This window comes from Amyelois transitella, chromosome 12 (assembly GCF_032362555.1).
Source record: "Amyelois transitella isolate CPQ chromosome 12, ilAmyTran1.1, whole genome shotgun sequence".
In the NCBI taxonomy this organism is placed as follows: Eukaryota; Metazoa; Arthropoda; class Insecta; order Lepidoptera; family Pyralidae; genus Amyelois; species Amyelois transitella.
In genome coordinates this window covers 11060942-11074681 of record NC_083515.1, presented here as the reverse complement: position 1 = coordinate 11074681, position 13740 = coordinate 11060942, and the positions used below count along the sequence as shown (strand labels likewise).

At 36.5% G+C, this 13740-nt stretch overlaps 1 protein-coding gene across 1 annotated transcript in view; it reads left to right on the top strand.

Moving 5' to 3' along the window:
* Positions 1-13740, top strand: part of LOC106141237 (protein singed) — a 55261-nt gene that overhangs the window by 19812 nt on the left and 21709 nt on the right. Inside the window, exons 2-3 of the mRNA XM_060946985.1 lie at positions 6431-6656; positions 8841-8949. Of these exons, the coding sequence (XP_060802968.1) occupies positions 6437-6656; positions 8841-8949 (329 nt within the window). The 5' untranslated portion in view covers positions 6431-6436. The remainder of the gene's footprint in view (positions 1-6430; positions 6657-8840; positions 8950-13740) is intronic.

Below are 13740 nucleotides of genomic sequence, written 5' to 3'. Positions count from 1 at the left end.
GTGCACGTTTAATACCTGTATTATTATTATTATATATAGATTTGCATTAAGCTCTCCTAAATCACTGTCATTAGAGAAATCGAGATCTTCGTGTCAAGCGAGCATTAGTCCTGAACCACGGGGTCTTCGCCCCAATGAACCCTGAACTTTCCGTGAGACGATCCCTTCTATCAATGTACGTTATCACCGTTTCAAGTTGATGAAGCTATTCCTAAAAAGGGAATCGTTGGATGTATTATCATTATTTAATTCGTTGATACACTAATTGTAATATAATTGAATTCTTTTATTAGAATTTATTAGTTCTATCTCAGAATATAATAATGGCGTTCCACGAACATACTTTCTGTTCATTGATTTAAGAAATCATGCGATACATAAATATAATCACGTCTATATCCATTGGGGGGTAGACAGAGCCAGCAGTCTTGAAATACTGGCCACGTTCAGCTGTTTGGCTCAATGATAGAATTGAGATTCAGATAGTGACAAGTTGCTAAAAGAAGAATCCCAAGTTTATAAGTCTATCCCTTAGATGCCTTTTACGACATCCATGGGAAAAAGATGGAGTGGTCTTATTCTTTATTATATTGGTGCCAGGAACCACACGGCACAGGCCTTTATAACTCGAAATAGATAATCACGTTGAGTTCTTGAAAGATTCTAGAAATATTTTTTTTTGTTACCTACTCATTTAGTGATTTGTTTACATATAGGAATTCTATGTTTAGTTTTATTATCTCCATGGTCTCATTAGCACTAGCAGTGTGCAAGCTAATAGTGATAACATCATGTATCCTGTTGCACTTACTAAGAACAACGTTTATTATTACCTTTTCCCCCTCATTATTTCATTCGCAATACTTGTATTTAGCGTTGCAAGGTGTCCGGATAAAGGCGGACATAGCTAAGCTTTTCGATCGCATGTCCGGCCAAAATAAACGGTGTCCGTCTTGCTTATCCGGCTTTTGTTAGGCTCTTTACATTTTACATACAATTGTGCCGTGTGGTTCCCGGCACCTTTACAAAAAAGAAAAGGACCACTCCATCTCTCTCCCATGGATGTCGTAAAAGGCGACTAAGGGATAGGCTTATAAACTTGGGATTCCTCTTTACGGGCGATGGGCTAGCAACCTGTCACTATTTGAATCTCAATTCTATCATTAAGCCAAATAGCTGAACGTGGCCATTCAGTCTTTTCAAGACTGTTGGCTCTGTCTACCCCGCAAGGGATATAGACGTGACCATATGTATGTATGTATGTACATACAATTGTTTTGTCGTACCTATTAATACTAAGATAAAATCCTCAATAATATAGGGTGTCCGGCTTTTTTTAGCCAAATGTCCGGCCAAACTGGCAGGTCTGAACGGCTCCATCCATGGGAAAGAAATGGAGTGGTCCTATTCTTATTTCTATTGGTGCCGGGAACCACACGGCATTCTTGCAAATTTCTGGGTTGATTCACTTCAATAACAGATTACAACTTTATACCACGCCACCCTAATCCGTTCAAATATATTTACTTTATATGCTTTGGGTTAAAATATCAATTTAAAAGGAGTCTTTAGTATCAGCAGCAAGACTAGGAATCGTAAAGCCAGAATTATATCTTCCGTATCGGTAGTGACCGGAGGGCGAGGCCTTATCGGGACAAATGACAGGCAACTAGGGAATGTACTTGCTTTTTTAGAAAGTAAAGGTGCTTAGCAAGGAATGTTTCTATTGACAACCTTTGTCCCATAGTTTCATCATCTAAGCTCATAACTCTTTTACATACATACATACATATCGTCACGTCTATATCCCTTGCGGGGTAGACAGAGCCAACAGTCTTGAAAAGACTGAATGGCCACGTTCAGCTATTTGGCTTAATGATATAATTGAGATTCAAATAGTGATAGGTCGCTAGCCCATCGCCTAAATAAGAATCCCAAGTTTGTAAGCCTATCCCTTAGTTGCCTTTTACGACATCCATAGGAAAGAGATGGATTGGTCCTATTCTTTGTTGTATTGATGCCGGGAACCACACGGCACTGTTAACTGCTACTTACCTACTCTTTTAACAGTTATATACTGCAATTGGTCTGCAATTACGCCACAATATAAAACCCCGACGAATTGCCTGATATAAGGGATTAACGGTCACCATCTTGAAACATACCCACTTTTGTAAAACTCGTAGAAATTGTGTCCTATAGTCGAACCCGAAATTCACGTTCCTTTAAACTTTCTGCAAAAAGGTCTGTTGTAGATTATTATAAAAATCTGCTTTATTCTTCTTCCTCCTGGCTTTAGTCCCGGTTGCATCCTCACCTTTCTAGAGAGGAGCCCCGGGTATGCCTTTGACCATGGATCCTGGATTGGGTGAGTCAGTTTTTTATCCGAAGCGACTCTTATCTGACCTCCGCAACCTTTGCAGGTAAACCTAACCCGTATTGGATTCATGGTTACACATCTAGTTTCCTGAATGTGCAGGTTTCCTCAGGGTGTCTTCCCTCACCGTAAGAGCATCGTTCTGCTCATATCTGCTTTATTGTATTAATGTATCGCACTATATAAAATCAACATCACTTACTCAAAAAACTATTGAACATTTCCATATTTGTTTGGTGAACAAAAATATAAAAGGATTTATTCTTCGTTCAACCACATTACATATTGTCTGAATAGTTCCCATTAATCCAAATTCGTTTGCCTCATTATCTTCCAACAAAGATTCCTACTTCCGGCCCACTCCCGACTATTGTGGGCCAGCCTCTAGCCGCTCCTGGATGATGTAAACCTTGTCTTTGTTCCATTTGGATGTGAAGTCTTCTGGTCTAACATAATAAACATAGTAAAACCCGAATACAAACCATAACATCATTCAGATCGTTCTGGTATATGATTCTACTGGGTCTTATTTTAAGAAAAACTTTAGTGCTTTAGACATCTTGAGTACCATCAAGCAGATTTAGTTACTTGATGGTAATCAAAATGAGCTCTCCATAGAATTATAGTTTATCCTTAAAATTCAATTGTAATCCTTTCTATTGCATGAGTCCAAGATTTGAGGAACCCAAAATTAACATCACAATGGATATCTTTCTCGGAACCCAAAGGGTATCAAAATATTGTTATTATAACTGGTTTCAAATTTATCAAGGATCACCCAAAATCTAAACGTTTATTGTACTAGATCATACCATTATAGTATTACAATAGCACCTAGATGTCTCTAACCCAGTGGGCCGAGGTCACCAGCGACCGTGACGGTTCGTTCGTCCTGACGTCTGTCATTGGACATGTTCTGCACATGCATTCGTTGAAGGTCGGTTGATAACATCTCTGTTTCATGGGAACTATTTTGGGGCACTAAATTTGCAGACAGATATTTTTTCTATTCATGTACACTTCTTTTGTAAGTGGGCCGTTGCTATTGGTGTCACTGGCTCGCCCTTTATCAAACCTGGTACCAAACCTATGAAGTATCGGGTTTGCACCTTCATTATCAATCTCCCGGCGATTGTCGCTGTTGCATCTACAATGTTCTTATATGATCACAATTCAAGAATGCGGTCACTCGTTGGCCGATTTTTCTTTAAATGAAATAATTTAAATAAAAATATTTATAATCTCTCCGGTGTAAATAAAAGGAGCAGATAGGTAAAGGTGTTACCATATTCATTAGAAACATTGTGCATCACATCTATCATCTTTAATAAACTGATAGAGCTGTTCTGTAATTACCAACAACAAATTACCTCCTAACTGCCGGATCTCACAAATAAACCTTAACTACTAATGTTACCATCAATCTTAAGTAAGAACCGGTACGTGCCACTAAAAGTCCAGTAAATATATCTGGAGTCATTACCTCGACAAATTGACTAAACGAAAAAGCTACTGTGATGGTCGTAAATGTTAGTTAAGATACAAAAGGTCCAGATAAGTTTGATGATAAAGCAACACAAAAAAGGAATAGTAAAGTAAAAGATAATGCCACATCTTCGGGTCACACCTTTAAAATTTCGGGTCTGCTGGAAGAAATTTCTTTTGAAATAAGTAGAACTTATGTAATTTAGTTTCTTGTGTTTATCATACTCGATGTTTTCTGAAATAAAAAACATTTGTAGAAGTCGAAAATTGAAATAAAATACAGATAAAGAAAGAACTAAGATGTTTTTCATGCCTGCTTAGCATGACAGACACGGTTTTTTACATTATAACGTAGACACTAGGTCTATAGAACGAGTCCTTTATGTAACTAGGCAATAATATTAGAAAAATCTAAAGGAACTTGCCGGATACATTTCCCAAGACGACAGAGTCTTACTAATAACTTTTTCAAGTAACCATTTAAGAATTTTATATAGCGTTTGATTGCATGATTAACAATAAAAAGCGGTACATCGACGTATGTTCACAATGTTGATTACAACACTGTAATTTCTTCGACGATTTGTAAGATTCCCACATCGCGATAAGTAGCTGTGTTTTTCTTGAGTGCATAGAATGTTGTTTGTATGCAAATGATGGAGATAAATGCAGTGGAACAACCAGAGCTTAGCGGGGGCAGGTGGAGATGGGTGTTAGGGAAATCTGATGGGTTGGTTGTAAACGCTAGATAGACCCGTTTGTCTTATCTCAGATCTTTTCAACGGTCAGTTCACTAGACTGTTTTACGACTTGCACGTGATTTAGTATACGCGAATTCCCGTCCTGTAAGTTAATGTCATTAACGTATCTTGCTTTTTCTCAAAGAAACGAATAAGATTGCTCTTATGTTTACAGTTTGAAAGTAGACATCGACTAAATCACGGATCAAACAAAATACATACATACATATGATAACTTCTATATCCCTGTTTCCAAGTTGTTGGCTCTCAGGTTTATAAGCCTATTCCTTAGTCGCCTTTAACGACATCCATGGGTAAGAGTGGCGTCCTATTCTTTTTTCTATTGGTGCCGGGAACCATACTGCACCAAACAAAATAAGGCCCACATTTTTTTAAATAACTTAAAAACATTGACATAAACCTGTCAAAAATTTCGCAACTACGAGTACATTAGATGTTACTGAATAACTTATCAAATCGATTTACCTCGTACTACCAATACATTGTGTTTTGAACAAAACAGCACACGATTACAATTTGTACATGGTGTGGTCATCTGCTCGCTTGCTCCATCACAATGGCATGTACTTACTTGGTTTTTCATCTGTATTGGTCAATATTCCGGCTACACGTGCCACATATTTAACGATTGATTTGTGTCCATACATACATACATAAAATCACGCCTTTTTTCCAGGCAGAGACTACATCTTTCCACTTGCCACGATCTCTGCATACTTCTTTCGCTTCACACACATTCAACTCTCTTCATGCAAGCTTGGCGGTTTCGGGTACTCTTGACCTGAACCTTTGCCAGGACGTCCTTAATTATTTGTATCCGTTGTAGCATAAAAAAAAATTACGCATATTGAAAATGAATTTTGAACTCAGGCAGAAATTGTTCTTTTTCAAAGCTTAACATTCGAGCGGCCGGTATTTTCTGCAAAGAGTGAAATTTTTCGAATGAAAAGTAAACAAAGGACTGTTTTGGAAACAAAACGTCAAGCTTTGCAATTTTTCAGTCGCCTCCTAGCAAATGAAGCGTAATTCCACGACTGTCTTCATTTCTTTGTCTTGGTCTGTCTGAGCGTAGCCGATCGGAGCCGATCGGTCTAAATCAGAAACTGTTATTCGTAATAATATAAATACTGTTAGATAGTTCTATTTTATCATGAGGTTTCTTTCCCAATTCTGCCAAATGTTTTTGATTCTTACATGGATTGTAGTTTTTATAGCTAGAAAGTCGACTATGTACTAGTAAATGCTTTAAATCCTACCCAATTGCTGGTCGCACGTATTTTTTAAATAAGATAGCGGTCGACGTTCGATGCAGACCGCTTGCAACCGGCCATTATTAGAGATACGAGGGAGACCTACTTTATATCAGTGGCCATCTTGCCGCGTTTAATATGATTGTTCATTATTTTTATGTGATACTAGATTTTTTCCAGCACCATCATTCTGTTCTCATGGGAATTTCGTAAAATCCTCTACAATACACCACACCACATAAGGAACCCTTGAAAAATATCAAATCTCTAGGCCCATATCTATACTTCTATACTTATATTATAAAGCGGAAGAGTTTGTTTGTTTGTTTGTTTGAATGCGCTAATCTCAAGAACTACTGGTTCGAATTGAATAATTATTTTTGTGTTGAATAGACACTTTATCGAGGAAGGCTTCAGGCTATAAAACATCACGCTGCAACTATAAGAAGCGAAGAAATAATGGAATATATAAAAAAACGGGGAAAATTATTCATCCTTAAGGGCAACAACTCGTACGTAACAAATCATTTTTACTTATTAACTTCATTCTTTTTCAGATCACAATGAACGGTCTGAACGGTCACAACAACGGCGACATGAACGGAGCCGGGGACATCATCACGCAGAACCAGCAGCGGGGCTGGTGGACCATCGGGCTGATCAACTCCCGGTACAGATACCTCACCGCGGAGACCTTCGGTTTCAAGATCAACGCTAACGGCACAAGCCTCAAGAAGAAGCAGATCTGGACCCTGGAACCGGCTTCTGGCAATGTTAATGATAGTAAGTACATTTTTACATTTTTTGTGATCTTCGGCTTTAAGATCAATGCTAATGGCACCTATCTTAAGGATAAGCAAATCTGGACACTCAAACTGGCTTCTTTTTTCTTCTTTTCAATGCGAATGATAGTGAAGTTTTTTTGTTTCATTTGACGATCTCACTAATATTGTTTCTTAAAAAAAAATTATCACTAATAAATTTAGCTTTGTGATTAGCTTTAGCAATAGTTTCTTAAACAAGCAAATCTGACCTTTCGATCTGGGCTCTGACCATGCTGACAGTAAGTTTATATCAGGTCATTATACCTTACAGAGTCAACAGTCTCGAAAAGACTGTAAAACCACCTTCATTCGGACACCTCAATGATGGAATTAAAATCTGTTCAGATTTTTATTTGAAATTCTATAACTTTTTAACAACATAAATATATTTTAAACCAAATCAATGATCCAGAAGATTTTCAATTAAACTCTTCTGCAAAAACAGCATGGAACATGGCAGTCGTAAAATTATTTATTGGAGTTAGGTTAGTGTTGCCATTGCCACTCGATAATTATTACTTTGAGGAAAACAATAGTATAGATAATGTGGCAACACAAATTTGGAAGCCAGTTTCGCCCCCTGCTAATTGCGACAGGACCCCACGTGTGTCGGCGCCATATGTTGGTCGGGGAGGGTCGTCTGACAAACTTAATGCCCTAGGTGGTTTAAGTCTAGGTCTAGACGCATTAACTGTTTAATGTAATAAAATTTATAAGTCAGTTATTAAAACTGTAGGTAGATTTTTAAACCAACGTTCCTAAATAAGGAGGTACTGCAAAAAAACTGAACTACGTCCCTTTTCTGAAATATAAAATAAAATCGAAGATATAGTATTATCACAAGACTTTCATATCGAATGAAAGGTGATCTATTAATTGGTAATCTGGTTACAAAACTTTCACTTTATTTTTAGGCTGGAATATCGTACAAGTCTCAAGCAATTATTTATTAATTAAACTTATATGGGTAGAGATAAGGGAAAAGAATCAAGATCAATAACCTACCTATCACTAAGGTCAATGACCCCAGCGATCCCAGCGCCATTGCCAAGGTCCCAACTCCCGATTCCCGGCGTATCCTGGCAACGGCAGATCGATATGTTACAAGCAACACTTCCTTTAAACTCTTTGCTTTCAATTCAACATTAAAATACCTCGTTTTTTTAATAAGTCCATTTAGAGGCCTAAATTAAAAAGTCCTTTACTCTTTCTTAGTCTTGTTTGAGTCATAATCTCAGTCAATTATTCTAGTTATGATCCGATCCAGTCAGAATAGCCCTTTCTGAAGTCTCATTTTGAACAAATTACTCTCCGGTGTCACATAATTTCGCTGCTGACATATTTATATCACCCGTAGTACTTACACAACCAGAAAACTAGATAAACGCATAAATAAAATCGACAATTAACTATTCTAAAAATAGACTGAAATTACAATTCCTTTCTCCCATGATCTCGTTAGAAGTTAAATTCTTATTAATGTTTAAGTCATCAATTTATCTTAAGTAGAAATATCTGATGAAGATGATGCATTGCTAACCGTTACTCATACGAATAAATTGCTAATCCAGATTAGTATTAGATTAATGAACACAGATTCTGAAATTGATGGTTTGGTTTATAATAACTGTATGGTTGATGATACTAATGATTAACCTCAAAATCATACAGTTCTTTGAAAAAGGAGTATCCACTGCATACATTATTAACTGTCTTTCTCGTGCCACGTAAAATTTGGGTTATCTTGTCAGTTGTTATAGATTTTACTGAAGGTGTTTGGGCTAATACTAACCTAAAATTTGAAATTTATGTTTGGCATACAATCTCTGCATCTTACGGTGAGAAAAAAATCACGTGAGGAATCCTGTACATTCAGGCAACTAGATGTGTAATCATGATCGATCCAATGTGGGTAAGGTTCCCCTGCAAAGGTTGCGGAGGTCAGACGGGAGCCAAAAACCTGACTCGCCCAATCCAGGATCCACGGTCAAAGGCATACCTTCTCTGCAGAGTAGTGAGGATGCAACTGGGATAAAGGAGAAAATCTATCTCTGCATTTCAATTCTATTATTTACCTTAATAAACTTGTAAGCAAAATTGCAAATTTTTTAAAATCCAGTATTAACAATCTGATTTCCACCAGCTATGATCTACCTGCGGTCCCACCTGGACAAATACCTCGCAGTGGACTCTTTCGGGAACGTCACCTGCGAGTCTGATGAGAAGGAACCCGGCAGCAAGTTCCAGATCAGGTAATTTTACATTTTATTAAGTAAATACGAACGTAGCGTAACGCAACGTTACCTTTACTCATATCGTATCTTGATCAAATCATTCACTTTCTGGTACAAGACGAGTTTTGCGACCGGCCAGCCTCCATAGACAGACATACACTCTTGACTTCTCTTGGGAAGCCTCTTCTTGAATAATTAATTTCCTTTAAAGAAATTGCCAAACATTTTTCTAAGCTAGTTGCATGTTGACTGGCAATCACTCTCTCATTATCACTCAGTAAGGAAATATTGATTACACTACCACTCAAAGAAACTACAATTATATAATTCCCAAACCAATATTAGCGAGCGAGTATAAGTATTAGCAATACCGCCGCCTAATCTACTTTCAATATCTTTTGACCCAAAGATTTGATGAACTGATTTAAAAATTTGTGTTAAATGAATAACCCTCTGTTTATCATCGGCTGTTTTAACGCCACCACACCGTATAAAAAGCCTGTTACACCAAAGAACCCAAACGGCCTTAATGTGGCGCGTGCTTATCATCTTGCGCAGGCGCTGTCAGCGCCGCCGGCCGCATACTAATCCGATGCAGCTGTGAATCACCGGAAGCTTTAAGCTTGTACAACTTTGTTTTATGGCCGAGACATGGCTTCGGTACAATCAATTAATGCATTTTTAATGTTGGAATTTATTTCGTTACTTGTTCAAGTTACTTGTTTTTCTAAAGCGAAATTAAGTGATTATGCGAGTAGTGTAGTGAGTAGTCCTAGGGAGTTTTAACCCTAGTGTTAATAGGAACCTTGATCACTCACATCACTAAATGTTGAAGTTACTGCATCTGTTCGTCTTACGTATCGAAAATGCACTTAAATAGGTAGCTCTGGTCGGCCCGTCGATGTTACAACTTACACCAAACACAAATATTGTGACCATAAGATAATTATACCCAGAACTCTCCCAAAAATTTTAAAAATTCCCCTGCAGCCAGACCCTGGAGAATAAAAAGTAAATCTTATGATGCATTAAACTTGTTTACTGAAATCCGTGATTCAGAAGCTGAGTCACGTCTTCAGGAGAGAAATGGCCTGACTCATCTCAGAGTGCTTTCACTGAGCAAATTGATTGTAAATATACTGAAAGGGTGAATATGATTGGCCATTACAAATATACAAAAGGTCTCCTTATTTAGAACCGTTCACATTACAAAAGGTTTAATGCTCATCCAATATTTAATGAAAATGCTTTACCTTTATTCCCCGAATCAAATGTGTAACTTTTTCATCGCATCGAAGATTTACTGGACTGCATTAATGTTATAAATTAGAACCTAATTTTGCAAGAGCAAAGGTTTCTTCGCTTGCTGAGGTATAAGTCAAATATTCTTCCTGTTCTGATCTGATTTTGATCTTAATGGCTGAAGACCTTGGAGTAAAATTTAATCAATTGACATTTTAGAAAATATACCTTTAGAAATTCATCCATGAAAACGAAACAAATACTGAAAAACTAACGCAGCACCCAATTGTCCCAAAAATATTGATTCTACCCAAATAGGTAGCTAAACGAGTTTGGGGATTTCTACGTTAGGGGTGACAAAGCAATATGCAAATCTAGACTCTTTGATTCGACGATAAGTCTCGGTATTCTAAATCAACAAAGTCTAAGGAAGAGGGTGTAGAATTTTAATGAGCGTTTGACTAAATTACGATCGTCGAATTGTTTAAAAATCCCCCAATGTGTGCTTACAGTAATTTGTTTTGAAAAGCGTGTATGTTATGACGTGCTAATGACTAAGTTTAGATTTCTGATTATTAAATGTTGTATTTCGGGAATTTCTATAAGCCTTCAAACTAAACACATGTTGCTGCTTAATCTATTGATTGTTTGTTGAGACTTCAAAGCTCATTTTTAATTTTTATTAAGAGACTCGTTATCGGTTTTAATGTTTTGAACTTTCAATTTCTGTTCGTGAATGTTGTTAGCATAATCATCACCAACATCGATACTATCATCGATTAAAATAAATTCATCCAACTGGTTTTTGATTTCTCCTATAACACTTCCGCTTGTTATTCATACATTGATGCTATACTTAATTATTAACTAGACTAAAATAGGATCATAAATAGTATGATTATGAATAATTCATTTAATTATGAATATGAAAATTATTTTCACCTCGTGTGTCAAATTTACGAGTAGGTATGCCCAGTGTTACTTCCTAGAAATAGCATTTTTAAAATTGATTTAGTTTTGTGTACTTAAATGAGAATTATGTACGAGGCAGCTCTCATGTACTGACAAAGCCAATTTAGAAATTCAAATTCAAATTCAAAATTTTTATTCATTATTATAGGATACTATATATCGCTTAATAATTGTCGTATGGTTTAACAACATTGGTTGACGTCAAATAAATTACTTAAAAACTAAGTTTTTTAAGAATATCATGGACCATGAAAATTAAAATAATTATCATGCCTTCAATCGGCTAAGGCAGAATTTTGGAATGTTATGGTAATTATCCAGGGTTTGATGTGATCAAGAGAGAGAGGCTTTCTATTAAATTGTAAGTCAGTTTTTCCTATTTTGAAATATACATTTATTTTTATTTCCAATTGTTTAAATGCAAACATTTTGATAAGCACACTTTCGCTCCGACCATTCGAGTTTTCTTAGCACAGCCCCACTGCAATTTATTGCTCAACATGAACAACCCCTGTGGCATTAGAGGAGCCCTAATGCCATCTTGATGCAGCCTCGAAGATTTTACCGAGGGCCTGACATTTAAATAACCGCGCGTTGAATGTTAACGACTCGCTTGTCTTTTGTTGTTGTTGCATTATGAAGATTAAATTCATGAGAAGTGAGTGAATATTCTATGAACTTCCTTTCGCTAATAACTATCTACCTAATCTTTCAGAATGTTTTTCTCAGTTACACCTTGAATTTCAATCAAAGCTTGAACTGCAATCAAGTTTCTTCTAGGATGATTTGGTTCATTATCATTTACTTATTCACTTATCTACTTACTGGAGTTCCTTTCAACATGATTTAATACAAAGCTTTCAGTTTATTATTGTTTCTAGTTTTCTACAATCGACAAAATATGAGTCAGATATTAATTTTCCTGAGAATCACTTTCATCTTTACTCGTACATATACATTTTTAAATCTTCACCTCTTTCCGAAGAACAGACTTGAATTTCGATCCTCTTTAAATTAACGTTATCGCCATTTTTTAAATAATCTCGACGACAAAAACCGGTAAGTAAATATTTTCATAGTCCCTTCACATATCTCTCCGGCCTCGCCACGTCGCTTCCCTCCTATATACATACAACATAAACAAACATACAACCCCGATGTTAATTAACCCTCTGGAGGGCTGCCGTAGAAAGCAGTCAGCTGGCTATTGTTATTACTGAATAGGCGTCATTAATTTGTGGTGAAACGTCTTTTTTTATTTTTCAGATATTATCTACTATTGCCATTATTGCACTCATTGCAGTTCACAATATTTCGTGAGCTTTTTTGCAATAAAATTTATCAGTTTAATGATATTAGTATTCTGTGTCTATACTAATATTACAAAGCTGAAGAGTTTGTTTGTATAGAATATTTAATAGAACCCGTAGTTCCCGTAGGAACTACGGGTTCTATTTGAAAAATAGACCATTTATCGAGGAAGGCTTTAGGCTATATAACATCACGCTGCAACTATAAGGAGCAAAGATAACGGAAAATGATAAAAAAAACGGGGAGAACTATTCATCCTTGAGGACTTCAATGATGCCCAAAATAACTATTCCACGCGGACGAAGTCGCGGGCACTGCTAGTGGTTAGCATATAATGGGATAAAGAGGATTCAAAAAAAGGCTGACTGCACATTGATTGGACTTTTCCCATTCAGGAATATCTTTCCCTTGGTCTTTGCTGTTCTGCTCATTCATTTAGTTCATTAAAAAAAGTGTTAAAATCACCATAGCTAACAGAATTAGAATTGCTGAGACCATTTCGTACTTAATTCTTGATCTGAACAAACTTCTATTCTGTAAATTCTTTTATTACTCGAAGGAGAACATTTTGAGGCTTAGAACTTGGAAGAAAGAAATTTCTTTAGTACAATTTGAAAAAAAGAACATAAATATATCATAGTGATTTCTTCGTCAAGCAAGATGGTGAATTGAATTTGACTTTAACAAATCGACTTCAACTGACTTAATAATTTCTCGTTTTACGGTTGATTCCACATTCACAAATGATTTTAAATTCTATCACCTATTTATTACAACTGATTTTCATTTAACTACATTCAAGAATGGCTCAGTCATGGAGAAAAGACTGTATGACATGGCTTTCCAAAGGTTTATATGAAAGTTGCCATCTCATCAGAGAGATATTTGGGGCTAAGCAATAACCGTTAGTTACAATCTTACAATTGTACATGCATACATACATATGGTCACGTCTATATCCCTTGTGGGGTAGACAGAGCCAACAGCCCTGAAAACACTGAAAGGCCACGCTCAGCTATTTGGCTTAATGATAGAATTGAGATTCAAATAGTGACAGGTTGCTAGGCCATCGACTAAAAAAAGAATCCCGAGTTTGTAAGCATATCCCTTAGTCGCCTTTTACGACATCCATGAGAAAGAGATGGAGTAGTCCTATTCTGTTTTGTACTGGTGCCGGGAACCACACGAATACAATTGTATTCGTTCAGAATAATTAAAAGAATATTAAGTTTTAATTAAGATTCAGCAGCTTACTTTCCGGAAAAAGGTTTTGGAATGTATTTC